The sequence below is a fragment of the Rissa tridactyla genome, chromosome 8, assembly GCF_028500815.1.
Source record: "Rissa tridactyla isolate bRisTri1 chromosome 8, bRisTri1.patW.cur.20221130, whole genome shotgun sequence".
In the NCBI taxonomy this organism is placed as follows: Eukaryota; Metazoa; Chordata; class Aves; order Charadriiformes; family Laridae; genus Rissa; species Rissa tridactyla.
In genome coordinates this window covers 51,239,555-51,264,167 of record NC_071473.1, presented here as the reverse complement: position 1 = coordinate 51,264,167, position 24,613 = coordinate 51,239,555, and the positions used below count along the sequence as shown (strand labels likewise).

The 24,613-nt window shown below is 37.9% G+C and overlaps 1 protein-coding gene across 2 annotated transcripts; it reads left to right on the top strand.

The window, feature by feature from the left end:
- Positions 1 to 482: 482 nt before the first annotated feature.
- On the top strand, positions 483 to 24,276 carry OMA1 (OMA1 zinc metallopeptidase). 2 transcript variants are annotated; one of them, XM_054211731.1, is made up of 9 exons: positions 483 to 650; positions 1,604 to 2,132; positions 2,583 to 2,811; positions 4,242 to 4,415; positions 4,505 to 4,612; positions 5,112 to 5,240; positions 9,599 to 9,673; positions 11,070 to 11,219; positions 18,620 to 24,276. In XM_054211731.1, the coding sequence occupies exons 2-9, from the start codon at positions 1,624 to 1,626 to the stop codon at positions 18,836 to 18,838; spliced, it is 1,593 nt and encodes a 530-aa protein (XP_054067706.1). In that variant the 5' UTR covers positions 483 to 650; positions 1,604 to 1,623; the 3' UTR covers positions 18,839 to 24,276. The 2 variants fall into 2 exon arrangements, with proteins under 2 accessions (XP_054067706.1, XP_054067707.1); XM_054211732.1 differs by lacking the exon at positions 483 to 650 and adding an exon at positions 861 to 1,192.
- Positions 24,277 to 24,613: the final 337 nt, after the last annotated feature.

Genomic DNA, 24,613 nt, shown 5'->3' with positions numbered 1-24,613 from the left:
CAGCTTGCCATTTTCTTGCATTTGGGAAAAGCCAAACCACCTCTCCACCTACCACTGTCGCAGTACAGCTGACTGCTCCCTTCCACAGGAGCATCACCAGCCCTCTGAGACCGGGAAGCACCTTGAGACTTCAGATCTCCAAAACCAGCAAGCAACGCCAAGGCATAACACCCACGAGCTCTGAAAGCTGAAGGGGCCTAAAAGTCTAGTTTGGGGCCTCTTTAACAGCCAGGCCCGGGAACTTCAGGATGAGGACCAGCCCCGCCGCAAGGTGAGGCAGCGCCGCGCCGAGACCTCACAGCAGAACCGTGAGGAAAGGCAACACAGGAGAAGGAACAGCACCAGCGCGGCACGACGCCTCCTGAAGGAAGGAAGACCCCCGCTCGCTTCCCTCCACGGCCGAGCCGCGGCCGCCCTGACTAACACAAAATGGCGGCTGGGGGCGCCGCGGCCTCCTCCCGCATGTCGCGCGCCGGGGCTCGAGGCCGCGGGCGGAGCCTCCGCGGGGCGGGAGCCGGCGCCTGAGGGAAGGGGGGCGCGCGCGGCGCCGGGCCCGTCCCGGCCCGTCCCGCCTTGGCCCGGCATCGGCGGCGGCTCCGCGGCGGCCCGGTCTGACTCCTCCTCCTCCTCCGCCGCCGCCTCCCGGCGTGGTGAGTAGGGGAGCCCCATAGAGGAGGTCTTTCCCGGAGCAGACCCCAAGGACGTTCATCTGTGAGGGCGGCCGGGGCTCTTCTTTCCCTCCCGCGCGCCGGCCCCCGCTCCCCCCCCGCCCCGCTCCGGGCGGGCGCCGCAGAGTGACGCGTCTCCCTCTCTTCCCCTCCTTCGTCTCCTCACGTCTGCCCATATCACGATAGTCGCCAGCACCGAGGGCGGGGGGTTGCTCGCGGCGGGATTTTGAGTGGCGGCAGTCGCGGTCAACCCCCGAGGGCGGCTCGGGGTGTCGGGCCGCTGCCAGAAAGGGAGGAAAGGCGGGGGGAACCGGCGGTTCCTCGCCCTGACGGGGGAGCAGAGTCCGCCGTTAGAGCCAGCGGGTGAAAATGCCGGTGCTGGGGCCTGCCCCTCCCGGCGGGAAGGTGTTTCCATACCCCGTAAATCAGGGGCTACTGTCTGGGAGACACTCGGTTTCGCTGCGTGGAGTCGTTTTGTTTCTAGGCCGGGTGTAGCAGATCTGCGCCCTGCGTTCAACAGCAAGGTATCGGCAAAATGCTCAATAGATGCCGGTTTTCCTCAGTGTGTATGAATGGCACCTGTGTCAAGGAGCCCAGCACAGAAAGGTGATGATGCACACGTCTTCCACAAGGGACACCTGCAGTCATTCTGATCTGGTGGTAATAAAAGTGAAAGAAAAAAAAAATCACAGTTTTATTCTCAGCAGTAAAAGAAATTGACTTTTTCACAGTTGAAAGCAGATCGGTACCTTAAAACCGCAACAGGATGCGGTTGTAACTGCATGTATGTAGTTGTTATGAGAATTCTTGTGCAATTCAAGTGTTGGCAAACAAATACATGGTATCTGTTCAGCTGAAATGAAGAAACATTTCTGAGTTTCGTGTTTGGGTGGTTTTCTTAATATCTCTCTGCTATTTTTTTTTCTTTGTTTCAGGGTAACCAACCAAAGAAGTTATGAATATCATCTGTGGTCTAAAGTTGCCAGGCAGGAACTGTATTTTCTTTCATTTGGCTTCTTTGACAAAGCACGGGAACTGCAATAATCTCTATAGGTCTTACGCAGGATATTGCCGAACTCAAGTCAGTTGTACACGACAGAGATGCCAAAGGCTGGATTTCAGTGGAACTACTAGAAACTGTTTTTTGACTGGAAGCCCTGAGTCGTATAGAAACTTCATTGGTAAAGGACAGAGGTGTCTTTTGACTATCTCCAATACAGAGATATACAAGAATGTTCTCCACAGTTCGGGAAGGTTTTGCTTCCAGTCTTCTCAGCCGTTGGGGCAGAAGACCACATCCCTCCAGATCAGTTCTTTAGGGCAATTCCCACATCGTTTCTCTGCTTGGAACGCTGAGATCATCAGGTCTTTTCACACATCACCATCACTTCAGGCTGCACCAGTTCCTCTTTTCTGGATTATTGTTAAGCCAGCTCAGAAATTATTTGCTATCATTCTTGGCAGGTAAAATACTATCTCACTTTCCCTCTCAGTGTAAGACCCCATTACACAAGGATGTGTGCATGAGTTCGTTGGTTTTGGTGGAGAGTGGTAGGTGTATTTGTAGCATTTTCATTTTAGTATCTGTGCAAAATTTTGTAGGACTGGGGCCTAGACTGACAGTTTGCTCAACAATAAGTTATTTCTGTTATCAGAGGTGTTAGATGTATGGTTTGCTCTTCTCGTTCTCATTTACATGTGGTAAAGGGACATGAACACTAAGGGAGATGAACACTAAGGGGCATTCTTTTTCCTTTGGGAGGGAAGAAATGGAATGGAGTAGAAGCCAATTACAGTATAACCTTCCATAAGCTCTTACCTGAGGTGAGGCTGTAATATAGAATACAGCAAGGGTGGACACTAACAAATTCCTTTTTAACTGTGTCCTAAGTTGACAATGTTTGTATCTTACAGGAGCATAAGAAATTGGTGGAAGGCACTTCCTCCTAATAAACGGGAACTTTTTAAAGAAAGTGCAAGGAGAAATAAATGGAAGATACTCCTGGGTGTTAGTAGCTTAGGAGTTTTATTTGTCATGTTTTATTTTACTCACTTGGAGGAGACACCCATCACTGGACGCGCTCGACTGTTGGTGTTTGGAAAAGAGCATTTCAGAGAACTGTCACAGATAGAATATGATATGGTAAGATTAAAAAAAAATTCAAAATACTCTAAAATTGTTAATGCTTTTTTTTAGTGATGAGATAGTCCAATTAATGAGATGGGCAAACAAAGCTAGTTGTGTCCTAATTCGTTTTGAATTTCATGCTCAGAACTGTGCAGAGCACCCCCATCAGTTACCCCCTCGTCTTGTCCCCATTCTTTTTAAGAGTTCCCTTTCCATCAGCAAACCATTCAGGGACACATGATGGTTAAAGAACACATATAATGTGTGTAGCAAACATTTCTAACTGCGTTATTGTAATGTAACAAGAAATATAAAAATCTGGTAGAAGCAATAAAAGCCTAGATAATAGGTACATGCTCAGGTCTGTCTCATTAAGGTCCTTTCCTCCAAGCTGTCACTTCCTAAGGTAGTGCTCTCCACCTGCATTCAGTTGTACTTTTTTTTTTTTTCCATTGGATCAGCTCATTTTGAAGGAGCTGGGACTGTTTAGTTTGAGGAAGAGGAGGCTGAGGGGAGACCTCATCACTCTCTACAACTACTTGAAAGGACACTGTAGAGAGGTTGGTGCTGGTCTCTTCTCACAGGTAATTAGTGATAGAACAGGAGGGAATGGGTTCAAGCTGCAGCAGGGTAGGTTTTAGACTGGACGTTAGGAAAAAATTCTTCCCAGAAAGAGTGGTCAGACACTGGAATAGGCTGCCCAGGGAGGTGGTGGTGAATGTGTTTTAAGACTTGTTTAGATGTGGTGTTAAGTGATATGGTGTAAGGGAGAACTTTGTAGAGTGGAGTTGATGGTTGGACTCGATCCCAAGGGTCTTTTCCAACCTAAATGATTCTATGATTTTTCTTTAATTGCTTTCTTTTAAACTGTCCATTGTATTAATTTCCTGTAACTTTGAGTTCTGTGATTTTTCTGTTCCGAAGTCAGTAAAAGTTGATAATCAGCCATATACAAATGTCACTATTCCAGCAGATGGAGAATGCGAGATAAGAACATAGCAAAAGAAGTACAAGGATATATTCAAATTACATCTTTTGTATAAATTTGTCCACCTTACAAATTACAGTAGAAGTGTACAGACAGAGAAAAATTATAAATTCAAATGGGAATTAAGGAAGGTATAGAAAGGTTTGTCAAATTGTGATGCTGAGCTTAACTGTATATTAGGGAAACGCCAGATACAGGAGGCTGTAAGAACAAGTTTATACTATCTTATTTTTCATTTGTGGTCAGTTTACTTCCTTTTAAGTTTATTAATCCTTAACTTGTGGGTCTGAAAGCCTAAATCTAATATATCGGCTTTGGGTATATGAAAGGAAAATGTATTAAAACTTAGATTTAACTAGGGCATGTGTAGCTGCTAAATTGGTTTACCAGTTAGTCATTTACTGTGTGTTTGTTCTGCATGGCAATCAATGATTTTTTTAATTTATTTTTTTTTTAGTGGATGGAAGAATTCAAAAGTAAAATGTTACCTGAGACAGATGCGCGCTATCAGGTTGTGGAGAGAGTTGTTGGTCATTTATCTGAAAGCAATAAGGACATCCCACAGGTCTCAGCGCTCAAGTGGGTTATCCATGTGGTTGATGAACCAGGTGTAAATGCTTTTGTGCTTCCAGTAAGTTGAATCCAATGCAAAAATTAGTAGTAATATTGAAACAGTATTTTATTTATTTACTTAATTTTGACTCTTTTTTTTGTTTACAGAATGGACAAGTGTTTGTTTTCACTGGGTTGCTAAATGCAGTTTCTGATATTCATCAGCTGTCTTTCATTTTGGGACATGAAATAGCTCACGCTGTGTTGGAACATGCAGTAAGTATTTAAAGAAAGCTGTCTAAAATCCTTAAATGAATTCTAATTAATTAAGATTTTCCCGATCGCTAGCAACCAAAGTTTCAGTGTGACTCTTTCTAATTAATGAAAAATTGAGTTTGAAATGAGAGTATTCTGGTACAGTATATCCTTATTACTCCTGTAGTACTTAACAACTGTCAAAAGTCCTGTAGTAGTCAGTGTCAGCACAAAGTCTGCCAGTACTTTTTTCATAATTGTATGGATGGATTATGGCTTACTATTAACAATCATTTAGAACTTGGTCTGGAGATGCCTTTTCTCCTATAGCACAGACATAAGGAACTAGAGGCACTCAGCAACTCAGTTTGTTACTCCTAGACTCGTTAATAAAATCGTATAATTTCCTATGGCTGCATAGAAAAAAAAATAGTGATTTTTACAGTATTTCTGAATTCTATTATGTTCTAAAGAAATATCTGACAGTAAAGAATGAAAATGGGACAATTTCTGTTTGCAGGCAGAGAAAGCCAGCCTGGTTCACTTCTTGGATTTTCTATCACTCATCTTTCTCACTATGATTTGGGCCATCTGTCCCCGTGATAGTTTGGCAGTTGTTGGACAGTGGATTCAGAGCAAGTTGCAGGAGGTAAGACTGACGTTTTGTTGTTATTCTTCCTGAGTTTCATGGAAAAACATTTTTAATCTTGGGGAGATAGTACCACTAAATAATATGTTTGTGGAAAAAGGCGAGAGGAGAAATATTATAAGCAAAAATTAATATTTGAGTATATTTTTGAATGAAATATGTTTTTATAAATCTGCATCTGCTTTAGTTGATGTATATATTTTCATTTATCATCTTGAAGAAATTTAGATTTCCCTAAATGACTCTCTTTAGCTGAACAGGCTCTGAACCTGCTTGCCAATTAAGTTAGATGATTATATTTTGGAAATGTAGCTCATCTTCTAAAATTGTATGTGTTGAAATGCCATGTTTTTATTTTGAGTAGTTGTTAAATTGTTTCTAAATGAAATAAAATATATGGAATTCTTTAAATACGTTGTTAGTGGTAAGATAAGAAAACCGAGAATCTAAACATTCTTTAAAAGTATAAACCATGCTATAATAAAACTTACTTAAGTAATACTTTCAGGCAGCGTATATTCCAATAAAGTAAAATTCAGAGGCTTTGTGGTGCCGTTTTTCTTCAGCAGTCTAATTTACTCTCTGCCTCCAGACAGTTACTGATCCATTTCTTTTTTAAAAAGTGGGGCTTTTTAAAAGAAATTTTGCTTACATCATAAAACTTGAATCTGAATTTAAGTGAAAGAGCTCTTTGGTTTCTTTGACTTCTCTTGATGCTTTTCCTGAGATTTCCCCTGGTTCCTCAAAACCATAAAATTAAACATAACCAATCTGTTTTGGGTGGTTCTTATGCTAATTGGTAGACATGTGGATTCTGAACATAAATTATCTCTAAAGAGCTTGGATATTTGTACGAGTAGCTAAAAACCAATACATTGATGAGTGCTAGCCAGCATTTTGAAGAGCTGAATTTGGAAAAAGCAAAGTGTGAATCAATCCTGATACTGCTCATAATTTAGACAGCAAAGATTTAACTCCCTGTCAGCATCCTTTCTCATCTTCTAGGCTAACTGCAACTGCTATTTTGGCATCGTGCGTTGAAGTTGTGTTTTAGGTTGCAAAAGGAATCCGGAGTTAAGCTCATAGTCCTAGTGTGGTACTGAAAAGATCTATCATATATGAAAAATTGTACAGCAATGTTCTGGTTTAAAACTGATCAAACTCAACTCCAGTAACATTAAACGTATCCATATGTAATGCAGAATAAGTAAGTGATTAATACTGGCAAAGCTTTCATTCCATATACCAAAGATGCTGAATAGAAATTTTTGTTTCTGTTAGTTACCAAGGAGTGCAATGCCTGTTTGTTTCCTCTGTTCAACGTTTGCCTATTGTGCTTACGTGAAAATGAACCTTTCTGCATGTTTTCTCAGGATGTTTCTTTTCCTCTTCTTCCATAACTGTATTTTATTTTGTTAAAGTGTTAGCATCCCACTCCATGAAAGGGTTATTTAAGCCACGTTGCAGTACTCGCTTCTCTTTCAGTATTTGTTTTCCTTTTATGTCCTCGGAGGCTTAACTTTTTTCCCTACTGACTATTGTTTATTTTTTATTATTGACTATAAGTAATTTCCAGTCCCTTTTCGTAGGCCTTTGTTATTGACCATAAGTAGTTTCCAGTGACTCTTCATAGGCCTTTTGGCATGCTAGCTCCAGTTCTGTTTTTTTCTCCGCAGCTAGTAGGTTTGCTTGCCTCGAGAAATTGTGAAGTTCTGTTATGGGATTCATTCATGGTTGTTTTTGAGTCATGTATTTCTGAACTGACACATGTTGGCTTTGGTTTTACAGCAGCAGTTATTTTATAAGGGAACTGAAGCCTAGGAATTATTCTTGGAATAGCACAAAACGTGTTTCTGAGTTTTACTCATGTCACACACGCTAGTGTGTACAGTTACAGTACTTCATATTGCCTTTCTTGTCCACCTCACACCATCAGATTGTATTTCATGTGGAAACTAGTGATTTTGGATAGTCAACTTACCTGGAACTTCCTTTTCTTTAATATACACAGACAGCTCTGGTAATTGATTTGAAAAATCAAATCCATCTTCTTTATTGTGTCCAGTTTTTGAGAAAGACTTTAGATCAGAGTTTGAAGGATTTAATTTTTCATTCCAGCACAGTCACAAAAGATTACTTTTTTTTTAAATTAATTTTTCAGTAGGAGATGAATAGTATTGTATTTTAGGTGGCTCAGAACCCTTTTTATGTGACCACTGCTGAGACTTCATTGGCTAGAAGCACACGGTGAAAGAGAGACTGAGTTTTCTTAGGTTCAGATTATCTTATAGTTTTACTTTTAGATCTGAAGAAGAAACACATAGAATTCTCAAAAATTACAGAGGACACTTCTAAGTCTCATACGTTAATGAAATTTGGACAATGATTGAACATAACAAATCTGGAACCCTACTCGGTCATAAGTTATATCTAGAGTCTCTTTAGGCTCGTATCTTGTCTGTGACTGGCCAGTAGCAGATACATAGAGGAAAAGTAAAGGAAGTAACAGCATTTATAGGGTGATAGTTTCTTCATATGCCATCCCTTTTCCCGCATTCTGCAGCATGGGTAGGTCCTGAACTAGAGATTGCATTAGTATTGTGTTTAGTTTTTGAAAATACAGCCGTATTTTTGCGGGCAGTATTGGGATAGACATACAGGTAAATAGTAATACCCTAGTGCTCAACTCTAAATGCAAATAAAACTATTTAAGGGTAAGAATTTACATGCTGGTCTTTTTATTACCATCTTCTTGCTGTCCCAGATCTCTCTTTCTAGATTGTCTATTAAGACACACACATTCAATTTCCGAATTCCTAAATTTTTGCAGATCTTTTTTGAGATGGATGCTACCCCTTCTTATTTACAATTATTGTAAACCTCTCAGAGAAGAAAACCACAAGTGGTTGTAACTGTGAAGAAATAGAAAACCACCTGCTTGTGTAAGCCTCTGTTCCAGTGAGTGCTTTTGGTAGTCCTGTTGCCTGTTACTGGTTTAATTTCCCTGTCTGAGAAATGTTTAAAAATTAAACAGTTTATCTGGCTAACTGGGAAATGGTGCTTCAGGAATATATGACAGACTAGCCAGGGCTATCTTTGCTGTTCAGTAAATATATGCACTCCAGCAGACCCAGAGCACTTTTCAAGGCAATAGAAATATATATTCTACTTCAGATAATGACTTTATCTTCAGAAGATTATTAAAATAAATTTAAAATTGCAATGCTTAAGTTCTGTAAGGACATTAAGAACTTAGAATGTGACCTGATCTATGCTTACTTATAAACCAGTGTATTTGGCTTGAAAAGACCTGTAGAGAATCAGCTTTGGTTTGGCTTTTATTTTTGCCCTAGTAAAGAAAAACCATCAGTACTACTTTAGAAAGAAGCAAAAAGTTACAGATATCCTTATGCACTCAAGGGATTGGACCACTTCTTTTGATGCTCTTCATTTCTGTCTGTTTTTTCTTTTCTTTTATTTTTTTCTGGAAACTATAAGGAGGATGTGTTTCTTTAACCAGATAGAGAGCTGATAAAACCTCTTCCTCTTCACTAGCGCTGCACATCCCCATTCTTCAGTTGATATTTCCCAATCGATGCCCAGACCAGATGTTGCGATGTGTTCCTTATCTCTGCAGGAGCAGGGCTGTTTTAACAAGTCCTGATTTGCTTTACTATAACCTGATATACTAGGGCAAGGCTGCCCAAATCTGCATGAATTATATATGCCAGAAGATCCTGACTTACATGACTAAATAACCTTTTCAGAAAACTACCACTGGCCCTTAGAAAAAAGGGAGAGCATTTGGCCAGATTTATGTTTTCTAGTTTGATTTATCAAGGGCAATTTGCAACTTGTGATGGGGGATAATCATGGCAAAGGAGTGATTTCTGCATGAAAATGTTTATGTCTACATTCCGTACTGTGGGCTGTTTACCATACAAAATAGATCATGTCAGGTTTAAAGACAGTCATCCTAAAAGTTTAAGGGAGCCACTGGATTTTTTTACATGCACTTGCTACAACAAAAATCTTAATGCCAATAAAAGAGTGAAGTGAAAAAATTCTGGTTTACAGTCGTCATTGACCCTTTAGTTGCTGCAAAATGCTGTGGGACTGGATGATGAGAGGGGCTATGAAAATATGTATAATGTGAATTAATTTCCAGTGAATACAGGATCAATGTTATATCAGTTACATATAATGGAAATAAAGATTACATTAAGAAAATTAGTACTGATCACACTCAGTGTGTACATGATAGATAAACACCTTTTCTTATGAGAAGGTTAGAAAAATGCTCTAGCTTTCTACATATTCAAAACCAAGAAATAGAGCTTTGATGTTCTTCTTTGCAGTTTATGTTTGATAGACCATACAGCAGGACGTTGGAGGCTGAAGCTGATAAAGTGGGACTTCAGTTTGCAGCAAAGGTAACTACAACTGGTTTGGTTTTTTAGCAATTGACCAGACGTTTTTCAGTTGCCGTTATAATCAGAGGGAGATTCACACTTCATACAGAGCTAAATCGTGTGTGGGAGGGTTCCCAAAGTTTTGAAGATATGGAGATTAGTGAAGTAGTGGGAAATAAAACAGTCTATACAGAAAGACAAAGTCATTCTGGCTAAATTGTATGTAATAAAATTGAAGCTTATGAAGTTGTGCGTTATTAGCTGCACAGTATACTTTCTGTGTAGTTTATTACCATTAGAAGAAAAAGCTATGTATTTATAAGGAGGAGAATGCCCAATAGTGAGCTTCTGTAAGTAGGATATATTTAATTGTATGTAAAGATGTAAATTGCCCTGTAGATTTTTGTTTCACGCAGTTTTCATCTATGGCGAGAAGTTCTGAGGAATGCTTTACTATATTGTCATGCACCTAAAATATTCTGATCTATAGTATCTATCCTCATAACAATACAGTAAAATTTAAGAACTCTTGGATATTGTGATTATATTTTCTGTGGTTGCTACTAGTTACAAAGCATATCAATATTGTTCTAGTATTTAAAGATTTGGTCTAAATACAGCCATAAAAATAATGCATCTTTGCTAGAGTAAGACAAAAATTTGGTCAGAAACTGCTCAGCACTTTTTTCATGATTTGTTTTTTCAGTCACTTCTTTTTTTGTCCTTGTGGATTTTAGTTCTAAATTAAAGAAACTAAGAGAACTCTCCCATTTTTAGCTAAGTGCAGTAGAGCTAGATAAGCATTAGATAACTATGAGAGCAGCACCATCTAGTGTTAATATTTCATAAGGAAAAGTTTCTTTTCTTAATAATTATTAATATTTCTTCAAGGAAGAATTTTTAAAATTACCTTTGATTCTGGGATTGAAACTACATTTGCAATTTAAAGTCATCTAAGGGAATAATACAATCCATGAAAAAAGTGTAATAACTGTGTAGGTGCTCACTGCTTTGTAATACCTAAGATGTAGGGCCACCCCAGAAAGAAACAAGGAAAATGGTATCTCAGCATTTCTCTGCTTGTGCAGATAATCTTTTTATAGGAATAATTTTAAGAAATAAATTCAAAGGATAAAGCACCACTTCTATATTTCGGGGGGGTGGGGGGAAGTAATTTTCTTATCTTCTGAGTACTCGTCTCTCTTTCTCTTAAACAAGTGAAAATTTATGTAAGAAATATTTTTTTCCCCTCTACTTAAATGCAAATATAAAGGAGTCTGTTGGTGATACACAAATGCCGCTCTTGAAGTTAGTGTTCCATGACTTTCTATGGTCTTTTGTAATTCAATATCCATTAGAATGTGTATTGTATTACTTCAAAAATATAGTGGTGTATACATTTCCTTTCTGTTTTCAGGCTTGCGTGGATGTACGAGCAAGCAGTGTATTTTGGCAACAAATGGAATTAGCAGAAGCCATTCAAGGGCAGCCCAAGTTACCAGAGTGGCTCTCCACGCACCCTTCTCATGAAAACAGAGCTGAGCACTTAGATCGGCTTATCCCAGAGGTGAGCAGAGTTGAAGAAGTGTGTCTTTTTCTCTTAGGAAGGTTGCCAGAATTAGTTTGATATTGATTCACGAGCTACTTTGGTATTGATTCACAATCTGCTCTTTTAGCATTGTGCTTATCTTTATCTTTACAGAAATTTTGTTACAAAGCTCTCAAGGTTTTATTAAATGAGGAAAAATTAAGATAGTACAGATAAAATGTAATTATATTCTAGTGGTTTTTTTTTCTTCTCTGTCGGATTTCTGATCAAAGTGTAGTATTTTTGCTCTTGAATGGCCTTCCTAGTATAGATGCGATGGTGTCACAGCTCCTGTTCATTCTTTTCTCTTTTTGCTGTTTTGCAAGCCAGTTTTCAAGTTGGATCCCTAAACTGTCTTGACTTTTCTTGCTTTTGTAGCTAGCCCTAGGCTGTCAAATAGAGAATGCTCCATCTTATCCTGTCTCTCTCATTGATGAGGGATTGAATACACCTCAAATAACTGTGCCTCGAAAGAATGTCAGATCCCCAGTAGAAGATTTCTTAATAGCCCTAGTTATGATAGGTCTCTGCAGACTTTGTAGCCCGCTTTTTTCTTCACATCTCTGTTTCATCACATTAGGGAGCAAATTTTATTCCACTCCAAGAAACTTGAACTAATTCACACAATTGCTCATCAATCTGCAGTCTTTTCTCTGTACTTTCTTTCAGATTTCCTCTCAGAGGAACGCCAAGTGGATAGTGACTTGGGGATTCGCTTAATTTGGTGTGCTACTTGCTGGTAGCTTAAGAAGAGAGAACTGTTCCAAGTTTAGTAATCTTAGTTTGTTTACTGTTTCTTTAAATAGTGGGGGTTTTAACTACAGAAAAATAGTTTTTCTTTTTAAAATACAGTGTTAAAGCACTCCACAACAGCACTGTTTTTGAGCAAGCTAAACTGTGTTTGGGAACTCCCTTTTTTATAATGAACTGGTAATTTCTTCTCTTTTTTTCTTTTTTCTTTTAAACTCTCAGTCACTTTAAGTATTTCTTAATTCCAGACTGTAAGGACAGTTGAAGATTTATTGGCAGAGGGAGCATTACAATATTGAGGTGTTTGCTGATTTCAGTGGAGAAAAAAAAATATTCATGAATCCTTAGATGAGAATGCATGCAATAAATATTCTAAATAATGGCATAAATCAAAATCAACATTAGGGGTAGGAGGACTGGCTAGGCTGAATATTTTAAATTAATATACACAAATTCTGTAATTTGCAAAAGCAGGTTGTGAGACCATTTTGATTGATTTTCTAACACATTAGAACAGCTGAAAGGAAAATGGTACTTGTTGTGAAGCCGCAATTTAGTTAGATTGAACGCAAAGGGTTCAGGATCCTTTACTTTCATAGTTACTGACTGTCTTATAAAGTGGTAATGAAATAAGTTACTCCTTACGTTCTGTTTATCCCAGGACTGAGCAAATAAGTTAAATAACTGAGCAACTGTGTAGAACTGGCAGTCATGTTATTTCTGTCATGTCACTTGTAGTTTAGCAGGTGGAGCAACCTTGATCTTTATAGCCACTCTCACTTTCAAGAGCGGTGGAGGCTAGGAAAGATTCTTCCAAAAGATAATTGAGGAGATGTTTTCATTTGCATTTTACCTTAAACATTCTTTGGAGCAGGATGAGAAAGCAGAGGCTAAAGGCTTCCTGTTCTTAACAGAAGCTCACCAGATAAGTGAGGTTAATACTACAAAAGTGGAATAAAAATGAAAGAAGGTATTTAGAGGTGTTGGAGGCTTCTTGTCTGAAGCATTGACTCCCTTTCATCTGAGAGCTGCCTTCTTAAAACTGAATCTCAGGTATTTAAAGGGATTCCCAGGGGTCGGTGGGACCTTTATGTTTCATTGTTCACATACTTAAAGCTTTTTAGAACAATATGTTTACCATGTATTAATGGCCATTAAATATTTAGAGGACAAGGGGAGAAGCCAGATTTCGAAAAGAGCGTTTTTGTTTCTCTAGTATCTCTCTGTAAAGAAACTATGCTTCTTAGACTTAGTATCAGATCCATCATGAGCAAGAAACAAGGGTTTAAATCCTAAAAAAACAACCTCTGTTGGGTTTTACCTTTATTCTTGACTTTGAATATTACTTCAGCTGAAATTGCCCTTCCTCTGAAAATATGAATGAAATAGTCATGTTTGTATTAAAGATTCTGGTACAAGTATTTTTGTCTTTCATATGGTGATGATTTTGAAGCTGACATGGTTTTCAGGACAATATAGTATCTATTACTAGACCAGCTACTGTAGCTGGGGGTGATAGGGTCAAGTTTTTGGACTTCTCAGGCCACACAGATGTTTCTCTATCGACTTCAAAACAAGTTCACAATAAGATGCAATCTTGTAAAGTGAGAGTTTTTCTTCAGGTAATGAAGTGGCATGTCTCAATGAGGTGACTTAACAGTCTCGTGAAATGTAAATTAAAGCAGGAATATCACAAGGATTCTCTTTCCACATAATTAAAACTCATTTGATTTGCTCTCTGTCTTTTAAAGATCTTGCATCTCCTTTTCTGAACAATTTGGAAGCTATGGCCAAGCTGACGAATTAGTAAATAAGAGAGCTGTAAGCAGTTATCAAGTGGTGCTGTCCTGGAAAGGAAATAAAGGAAATTTAAAAGATTTACCATGTTCTTAAAGGATTTCCCCCTCAGACTGGGAGGGACCTGGATTGTAAACTAGGGAAACAGAATATACTGTTGAATAGGAAACTGAAATATCTTAGAATTCCTATGTGGAAGGTAGTGAAATGCTTGGTAAAGGCCTGTGCATTTTATTTTCAAAAAAAGAAATCTTAAAATAATTATGTACTAGCAGGAAGGATGCTTACCATTGTTCTGGAGAGAAAAATTGTGGAAGTGTAGTGCCAGAGAAAAGCTATAGGATCTTTCAGTTCATCTCTGAACCTTTTATTTAATGTTCTCTGACTTGCTACAGTTTGTCTACCTTTTTCCTAGTATGCTGTCCAAATAAGACACTGTACATCAGCTGAAGCCTCAGCTATACTGAGTAAAGCAGAAGGTTATGTACTGAGCCTTGCCTGCAACATCAAAATTCATCTTGACGTGACATTTGCTTTTTTGGCATCATGTTGTTGGCTCAGATTCCATTTTTCATTCACTGTAACTCCTGTTTCCTACACTTTCTTGTGTAAATGCTGTGTTGAGATCATTTCAAGAGTAATATTAAGTTGGGATATGTCACCTCTACTGCTTCTCTTTTGTTTTCTAGGTCAATTAACTTGTCAAATAAAAAAAGTTAATGAATTTACTTTGGAAAGATCTGTTCTTGTCAAACCCACATTGGCTGTTTGTTATTTTTATTATTGTTTGGGTAGTTATTGCTTATTCCTTAGCGTGCTGCCTTTTGGGATATTGAAGATAGATTTATTTTGCTTCCTTTTTAAAAATGGGTTGGTATGTTTCCCCTTTGCTTCAGATAGTTCTCTTACTAGAATATATTAATTAAACCCTATCAATGTGGAAACTTACAGGAAAATAAGAATAAAAAAATACTGACCTGTATTCCTGTCCTCCCCATAAAGTTGTTAAATATTTTGTCACCATTTTTCTTTTCTGTGCCAACAGAAGCAGTGAAAGATTTGAAGTATTAGCATTATAAAGGTTGCTTTTCTTCTCCATCAAGTAATGTATCTATCCATTCTTTTAATCATCTTTTAACTAATACTTCCATTGTAGAACCTGTTGTCTTCCCTATTCCTGCTGATTGTAATTCATTTTGCAACTCAGCATTTCTTTTTTTTTTTTTTTTTTTTCATTTTTGGTCCTACATGTTTGTGCTATTTCTTAGTTTTTGTCAGAATTGCAGGGTCAAAGCGTAAGTCAGCCCTGCCGAGGTAATCGCAGTTAATACACAAGAGACTACAACCCTTGGCCTGGTTTGTGGACGAGAGTATGATGTGACTTTTATGCTGAGCGAGCTGTCAGCCTGAGAGGTAGGATGCACTCCAAGAGACTGTAAGAGGTCGAGATGCAGCAGTTAGCCTGGTATCTGTGACAGCGGTGAAGGATTAAGACTGAGAGCTAAAAATTACTTTTTTTTCTATATTTGTCTCTGCTGGTAGGCTCTATATGAAAGCAATAGGATGAGGCAGAGCTCCCTGATTCTTATGCCTTCCCCCATCCCAGCCCATTGCAGGAGGTGACTGCAATTGTATTGATAAGAAAAACAGCTTCACCTTTGTTACTTAGAAGCAGTAGTTTTGATGTTTTACTTGAGACCTCCTGAACCAGGAAGCATGCAAGTGGTCTTTATTCTGAACAGCAGTACTCCTCTTCAGGTTAACCTGAAATGAACAGCATTAAGGTACTCTCCATTCCCAGGTGAATCTACGTACTCACTCTAGCTAGTTAACCTTGTCTCAGTTCTGTCTGTCTTCTTTATTGAGAACAATCTTCGCTATAAACAGTCAATGAAACATGTTCTTATTATAATATCAGTACGTATGTGCTTCATTTAGAATGCTTTTACTTGTCCTCTTACCCAAACTGTCAAAACCCAATTTACTTGAGCAATATTAAATTACCAGATTTGAAGTTGCTACTGATTACGGAAGTACAGTATAGCTGACCGTGTTGGGCTGTTTTATCTTTCAGGAAAAATTACACTATAAGCTCCACAGCCTGTTACTGGCATCTTAATGATGTTACAGAGCTACTGGTACAAAACAAAATAGCAGCAGTTAACTGAGCCAGGGAAAGAACACTTTCTAGCTAGGATTGAATGTTGCATGGCATTCACAAGCATACATACAAAGGTTACTTTCACTGGAGTCTGCAGTCATAGCTGTCTTTAACAGTGAGATGACATGTCAACATAGCTTTCCACTCTCATAACCGTAGTCTTTTTAACGGCATGTGAGTTGATGGTGTTGAGTAGATACCTTGTACCACCTTGCATGGCTTTACATCGAGCAAGAATGCAAAGACATCTACAGGGTAAAAATGTTAACTCTGAAATACTGTTTTTTACCTTTGCTGTTGTGATTTTAGTATTTTAGATAAGTGAAACCATGGAAATAGGCCAGGCACTATATAGCCACAAAAACCAGAGATATAAAATTGCTAAATTAGTTTAAAAGAGGATTACATTGCCCTTTCCAGGATACAGCCTAAATCTTTTTATTTCCATTTGCCTTGAATAATGCTGCTTGACATTAATGCAGTCTTGCAGCAGCTTGTGTTCTGGAAGAGAGGAGAAAACTCTTGGTTTGTCATAAATGTCAGTTCAGAAATTAATTGGTCACTGAAGCAGAAGAGTGTTCAGTGGTACAGTTACATTTGGTGACTACATCAGCGATCATGCTGTAGAAAAACAAATCCTGAAAGCTTTATTCGTATTTTTTAAAAGTTAGACAAGAGGAATATTTGCATGCCTAATCCAGACTTGTGTATCCAGTAATTTGAATGTTACATTTCAGCAAGAAACAGCTGGAGAAACTCTTGCTACATTCCTGGAGTGCTTCTTTTTAAAAAAACAGTTGTTAAATTCTATTTGTTTCTAGCCATTTACAGCAACCTTGTGGTAAAGTTAGGGAGAAGTATGTTTTGGTAGCTCTTTATACAAAGAAATGAGTTAAGAAGCTCTGCTCTTCTATTTTAAAATCTGCTGTAGCAAGACGTTTCCACTGTCTCCTGTGGAAGAATACCAAATTGTTTCAAAAAGATGGACAAATACTTATGCATAGGTATACTGGAATATTTGATTTGTTATTTCAGCTAAATCTAGCGTGTATAAAGCAGGTTAAAAATTTCTGCTTTGTTTTTTAAGTGCAGTGCTAGGACTGCTATGAAAACTTTACTTTCTTTGTCCTCTTTAATTCGTCTAGAACTAACGATCAACCCACGCTTTCCGCTAACAGTCGCTGGTGCTGGTCAGGAGGCACCTGGCTACAGCTCAGGACAGGTCCGACTATTACTTTTCAAGAATCCATGGTTATGAAGTGAAGTGGAATGAAATATACATTTGAACTTATTTTCCCATGAAAGGATTAAAAATAAAGCTCAGTGTTAATCTGCCCATTGTTTTATGCTGTTAATTGAGGCCAAGACACAGATAATATTGCCTTAAAGAGACCATACCACGGTGACCATTGATTAATGCTAAATTTCAGGCTAGTTTTTGACTGGGTATTTTCTTGGTATTCAATTTTACAAATCTTGAGAAAATAGTTCTCAGTGGAGATGTAGAACCCTCTAAAATTCTACATATAATATTTTGCTATATGATACATAGATCTTACTTTTCTTGATTAGTTTAAAGGGGTCTTGTAGGAGTATCCATGGATACTAGTAGGTCTGTCTGCAACCGCTTGCAAAGTACTGCACCGGACTTAGTTGTGTGATATCCATTGGTAACTCTAAAACTAGCTGCCTGTTTGTATGGACTAATTAAGGTATGTTAAGCTTTGTTGAAATGAACACCAACTTAAGCATCCTTTAAAACAGCTGACTCTCTACAGTTTTGTATCAATTTCTCCGTGGTGCCTTGAGACATTAGATTCATCCATTGTCATACCTTTCTCAGATTGCCCATGAGACAGGATGATCTGGGGGGAGTGTGCTTGTGCTAATGGATTTTGATTCTCTGGGAAATTTTTTGGCTCCTTTGTGCCTCTACTTTGTAATCCATAGAATGGAAACAATGGCACTTAGCGAGCAGGAGTAACTTGTTTGGTCTCTTAGCGCTAATCTTTTTATCCAGATAAACGTTTACATTCTAGAGACATTTTTTTCTCAGAATAGTTGGAAGCTCTGTATTCAAATGCTTCTTGGAGATGAGACGACTTGTGTAACTGGAGCTTAACTATACCAATCAACCATCTGGATCTCTGTGCTGACCAGTTAAACGGCCGTTATATGTTATCGGAGATCTTTCCCTCTTTTTTTCAGTCGGACATCTATTTATAGTTACTTCAATAACAGAACGTATCTGATGAAGTAAATTATTCACAGCTCTCTATTTCTTGATACAGTCATTTTAATTTACATGTGAATGTAAATTAAAAGGTAAAAGGTACTGACGTGGACAAGTATCACATAAAATAGTTGAACTTCCTATCTATTTATGCTGTACCTTTTAGAGTATCCATTCTTTGAGAGGCTGTCTGTGAAAAAAAGATTTTCGTTCTTCATTGTTCATTTTTTTCCCATTGTTTTACCATATTGCTACATTTCTTCTCAGGAATTCTTGGTTTCTGTTGAAAAGTTGTTTGTTAACAACTCAGACTCAGTATTATATTCACTAAGCTTTATGTGCAAATGCAGACCTTACTGGAAAGCCAAATCGCTGACTGAAACCTCTTTTGTTTTTCTTATTTAAATGAGCTTGATTTGTTTTCCTATGTATTCACAGGCTCTTAAAATAAGAGAGAGCTGCAATTGTCCATCTCTTTCTGGACCAGATCCTCGCCTCATTTTCAAACTTAACATGCAACATCTTCTGGAATCGTCTAAAGATCAAGAAAACCCAAATTCTACAAAGCGAGATCTCTCAAAACCAAAACTGGATTTTCCTCACACTCAAAAAGTTGAAGATATGCCAGTAACTTTTGCAGTCAAACCTACAAACTAACGATGATAATTTTCACTTTTTATGAAACTTGTGGTCCCTGAAGGTCTGTCTTGTAATGCAAATTTGTCTTTGAACCATAAAGAAGATGTATCCACTCGTATTTTATGTTTCTTTTATGTGATCTCTCACTCAAAGTGATAAGGAACCATGTCCACACAAGAAGAGCAGCGTGTTGGAGCAGAAAGTTTCTTATTCATCAAGAGTTACTAAAAGAAATCACTTCTCAGGGGAAAGATAATCTCATACAATCCAGTCACACAGTGTAATTTTCAGCTTTATCAGGCTCACCTTGATCAGAGGACAGATGAGCCAGAAGCATCCCTAAAGCAGAGGAAAAAGTACAATTTTCATCACTTAATTTGTCTGGTTTATCTTGCTGTAATTTGGGTTAGATCTGTTCAGCTTCATTTGAGAAATAATGAGGAGAGCTTAGCACCTGTTCCACATATAGAATGTTTAAAAATATTAAGCTGAGATGTGGTAATAGCCTGTGGGCTAGATACACCCCCACTTAATTAGGTGGATTTACTGCTGGGATTTTTCTTCTTTCTAAGGCATTTTAGAATATGGATTGATTCAACATTTCTCTTCAAAGCAACCTGAAAGGGTTGCACAAAGTTCAGTTTAAAAAAAGGAGTTAAATAATTTTCAAGGAGGTCTTTCTTCTGGAAAAAAACAACTGTGTAAGAACCACAGTTTGTAGCTTTGCAAGGATGGCTGTTGTCTTTTTTAAATGATCAGGGTGCCTTATCAGTGTCTGGTTTTACTGCAATGACATTCGATTTGGATATACCTGTTTTGATAGAAGTGATTGCTGATGTGGAAATATATTACATAGTAGACAAATACAACAAGATTCCTTGACTCCGCAGCTTTCTCAGCTGTACCTTACCCTAAAAGGTAACTTCAGGAAACTGGCGTCTAATGCTGAGCATCCCCTCTCTCCCCAATCCCCCTGAAGCCACACATTTTATACCGTGAGGACTTGTAGGCACAATATAGGTAAAGCTCTGCCTTTCATGGTGGAATAGTCAGTATAGCCAGCATGTTAATCTTCCTTTGCAACTGTTTGAGTTATCCTTGCTTTGCAGTTGATGAAAATACTGAAATGTCAATCTTGGAGGAAGACACAGAAAGCGTCAGAAGTGGATGAAAAAAAAAAAATAAAAGGGAAATCCTGTTCCTTTATCTGTTAAGGTGTACTTGCTATTAGTTTTTTTGTTATTCATATTAAAACAAAAATCTGTTTTATGTATGATAGGGCTTTACATGAAGGGGACAATCAAAATATTTTACAGTGTATTGTGTTTTGAAACATTCGTCTTTATATATGGAGAGGGGCAGACTTTATCATATTTCTTCAATGAAAGCAGAATGCAAGCTTTTAAAAAGGAAAAAATAACCTGTTCAGTGCTGTCAGTGAATATAGTTGGAAAAAAGATTGCAAAACAAGTAATTCCTTTACTGACTTCAGTCGACGAACTGGTATCCTTTGAGAAATGTCAGCAACTACCTAACTTATCTCTATTCAGAGGTAAGGTGATGTATCTGTAATGTTGATGATTCTAGGCCTGATTATATAGGTCTAGATTGGCTGCTTATTGCTTACAAGCTGGTTTTAAATCTCTGCTCAATACTTCTGGCAAGAGGCAGAAGGTCCATCCTGACTATTTTTCATCCATCCATTTTTATTCTTAGTGACAGGAGGTTTTGTAACAGACGTTCAGTGATGTGTTGAAGCATTTGGACATTGTCACCTGAAGGCAAACAGAAAAATACACCATTTAGATTTCCCTGTGGACCTTATAGTTTATACTGCAACACCAAGACTCCAACACTGCTGCCTCTCTCTGGCTCCAGTGTCAAAGCTTGTTTTGTTATCCAGGGATCCTGGTTGACATGCAACTTGATGCTTGTGTCTTTTAGGACTAAGGAGAACACAGAAAAGTTTTTATAGCATTCAAGATGAGGTATGAAACTACGCAAGTTTTTATATTTCTACTGTCTGTTTTAAGTGGCTTAAGTATTGCAGTGGAATGCTGGAGATGCAACTTTTAAGTTCACCAAGGGAGATTATTTTTTTTTTTTTAATTTGTATGTAAATGGTCTAACTGTGATCGTGGTGATGTGAGAGAAAAGGTTTCAAGGGAGAGGTAATAGCTTATACTAGACCGACAAAGGGCTTACGTACTTTTTCCAACTATACTGGTCTAATAAAACATATCTCTCTCCTTAAAAACTTTACATATGCATACACACACGTGTGTGTGTGTATATAAAGTACACACACGGACACAAGAGTTAGGCCTCTACACTAAAAAACCTATAGTTTCAAAGTCCAGAATGGGACGTTGAAGATTACAGGTTTTACTTTACTTATTGAATTACCCCTAGTGTTTCTCTCAAGTGCTTTGGGAGGGGTTTCTTGGTTCTGCTTCTCTTGACTGTCCAACACAGAAAATGGCTTGTGCTCATCTGCGTCTTGGAGGGCACTTTTTCCTTAAGTTGTTACTGAATACTATGCATTACATCTGGTTATATTGTTAAAGTATTTTCTTCTTTCTTTCTTGAACAGAAAAATGACAAAAATATTGCTTTCCGAAGGTTTGGCAAGTCATAGTAAAAATTGCACTTTTAGAATTAAAGACCATATAATTTAAAGTTGTGTGTATATATAATAATACATTATTATATTTTATATATTAATATATTATATATAATATATTGCTATTATATTAATAATTATAATTCCAGAATATAGCCCTTAGGAAAATACTGTGGTTGCAGGCTTTTCATTGCAGAACCTTTCACTGGAGAAACTTTTCATTGCAGTTGTGTAACTTAGTATGTCACAGGAAAAATAGATCTAGAAAGGTTGTTGAAGGAATTCAGTACTTGAAAAATGCGTGTCATGCAAGAGGGAGAATAGTGGCTAAAGTGAAAGGAGGTAAGATAGATCAGTAAAAATGCATCAGTATTGGCGTTTCTACCACCAATACTGCATGCTGTACTTCACAGCTTCCTGTTGAAAGACTAAACATATAGTACAAATTTCACTAAATCTCTTAATGCTTTTACTGTAGTGGGAGTGTTGAGAGATTTGATAAGCAGGGGATGTGCATTCAAGGCAGCCCTGTAATAAAAACAGCTCCTTATAACTTTTGGTTTGTCGTGTTTAGTCTTTTTTTTTTTTTTTTTTTAACTTGAAATACAGAAGTGCCAGGAAAGCAGAGCAAACAGCTGTTAGAGTGTTCTTTGTTCTTGAATTCTGTTTGTAGTCCTTAAAAGAGAACAATCCTGCAAGCTTGATGCTTTTTTCATACATTATGTAGACTGCCACAGCTTTTTTTTTTGTGTGTGTCGTGTTTGTATCTCAATACCCCAGTTGAAAAACTATTTCCAGTATAATAGTGTGTTGTAAGCTATTTCCAAAATTCTTTCCGCTGAAAATTCTTGTTGTTTTTCCAGATCTTGTGAGCTTTTGAAGGGGGAGCAGGATGATAACGAAGTGTGGTTGGTAGTAGAGATAGCAGGATAAGACGTTCCTGTCAGCACTGTGGCTTCTTCAGTTTTCCAATCCCTATTGCAGAGTGTGGTTTAGTCCCCCAGAGTGAGGACTGATATTAATAATTTGCATTTCTAGATCACTTGAAGCACCTCATAAATACTTGTGAAGCTTTTCCGTAATACCTGCGTAGGTGAACTTTCTAACAGTTTTATTGGAGATACTGAAACTCAGTAAGATAGTGATTTTTTACAAAGCTTTGCAGATCAGTGAAAAAATCTGGGGTTAGAACTTTGGCATTCTGAATCATTGCTTAGCTTACTACGGCACACTGCATAATGTCTGTGCGTCTAAAACCAGAGTCCTCATAGCAAATTGAAGTGATAGGCTTTGGGTGATTGTTATATTTATACAGTTTTTCACCATTTCATGTGTATCTGCAGAGGTTAGATGTACCTCCTTATGCATACTTAATTAAGTACAGTTATTTGTTCTTGATGTAGTTATTTCTTAACTGCTTTCTTTTATGCATAAACTGGTTACTGGTTTTGGTTTATCTAACTGCCCATCATCACTAAGGAGGCTATGCCTAAATATGTTAACATCGTGGTTATTTAATCTCAAAAAAATTTTAATCTCAAATTTGTGGTTCTACCACAAAATCAGGGTTTGTTGTGTATTTACTGTCACATTAGCTGTAAACTGTGTATAAAAGTTGGCTACAATTCTTCCTTCCCTGTGCCCCAGCCCCATCTTTTTCTTGTGCTGCAGGTGTCTCTGCTAGAAGCAGCAAGGGCTGCTGAGAGGAATCAGGATAAGCAGAATGGACTCTTAAGTAAGTCAAATAAAAGATGGAGTTGAATGTTCTGCCTGTGATAACTTTATTGCTGGGGTTGGCAATTGTTGGCAGATCTGTAAAGAGAACTGACTGAGTGTCTCTGGTGTCCCTCATTGCTGCCTACACATATTGCAGGCATCCAGTTAATGTCCTGTTTGATCTCATGGAGCCGAAGGCTACATGCCAAACATAGGCCCAGCATAATATTCCTGGCTACCTTCTTCTGGCTGTGCTGGTTAAAGGCTGCCGTTCTTGTTACGAGCCGGGGGCTCTTACCCTGATTTATGAATGGATGCAGAGGATTGTTATCTCCAGCATATAAATTTATTATAACTATTAAACTCAGATGAAATTGAACCTGTTGACCTGGAAGTGAATGGCTCCGTAACATTTCATTAATCCTTTGAGTTGTTTAATTTCTGCTAATTTGATATTTCAGATACGATCTTCTCTACAGATATAATGGCTTAATTAGTATACATTACATGGTGTCTCTTCACACTACAGCGTGTACAGTATTTATCCACTAGAAAAGTAATTCAGTAGAGCTCAATTATAATACATTGACTAGAGCATAGAAGTTGAAAAGAATATGTGCAGTAGTCGTTATATTTTAAGCATAAACATTTTTCAAGCAGTCTTCTATTTGTTCATGTCTATCTCCTTCTAAAAATGATGTTCCTAAACCTTTTGTTACAGCTTACTAAAATATTTCAATTTAAAATGCAATTCTGACAATACTGGATTAATTGGGAAATCATAACCAACATTTGGTGGGACAGCAGTTGATAGGAAGTCTGATGTGTAACTTAGTCACCTGTATAATATCCTTAATGCAGTCTTTCGTATTGTTGGAGACAAGCAAAACAGATGTGAAAATACAAGTTTGAAGAATAACTTTCTATTTGATATGATTGTCTTCTATATCTTAATTCGATAAAAACACTGCTGGCTGACAGCACTTTTTAGTGATAGATAACAAAATACGTGGTAAACAAATTTATTGTGTAGCATTCAGCTTGAAAATCTTTTAGCTGAAGACACACAGCTCCGTGTAACAGTACAGGACAGTGGTTCCAGTTGGAGCTGCAGGCAACAGGCAAAGAGAAAGGTAGTAAGTCTTTGGAATCTTGTCATTTTGCTGCTGCCTTCCCTTGAAAAGTAAGTGGAGGCACAGATACAAAGAAGCTCTGATAGCTTGTCTTAGAAACAGTTCATTTAACAAGTGGAAGTAAAAAATTTTGCTTGTGGCATATACTGAATGATCTGACCTGCCTATTTTTTCCTTCAGCTTTCACTAGCATGTATATTTTCATGGGAAAGCTATGTTTATTTTAACTGTATTGGGACGTACTGTGGTCGGCCTTGTGGTCATTCTGGCTTTTGTTTGTAATGGCAAGTACAAAGATTGTCTTTCAAAGTAAGTTGCATG

Bases quoted from the DNA above. Each gene is read 5' to 3' on its own strand.
- OMA1 (XM_054211731.1), top strand. From the start codon at position 1,624: ATGAATATCATCTGTGGTCTAAAGTTGCCAGGCAGGAACTGTATTTTC. The intron at 4,416-4,504 runs GTAAGTTGAATC...TTTTGTTTACAG, and splicing joins TAAATGCTTTTGTGCTTCCA to AATGGACAAGTGTTTGTTTT. The intron at 5,241-9,598 runs GTAAGACTGACG...TCTTCTTTGCAG, and splicing joins TTCAGAGCAAGTTGCAGGAG to TTTATGTTTGATAGACCATA.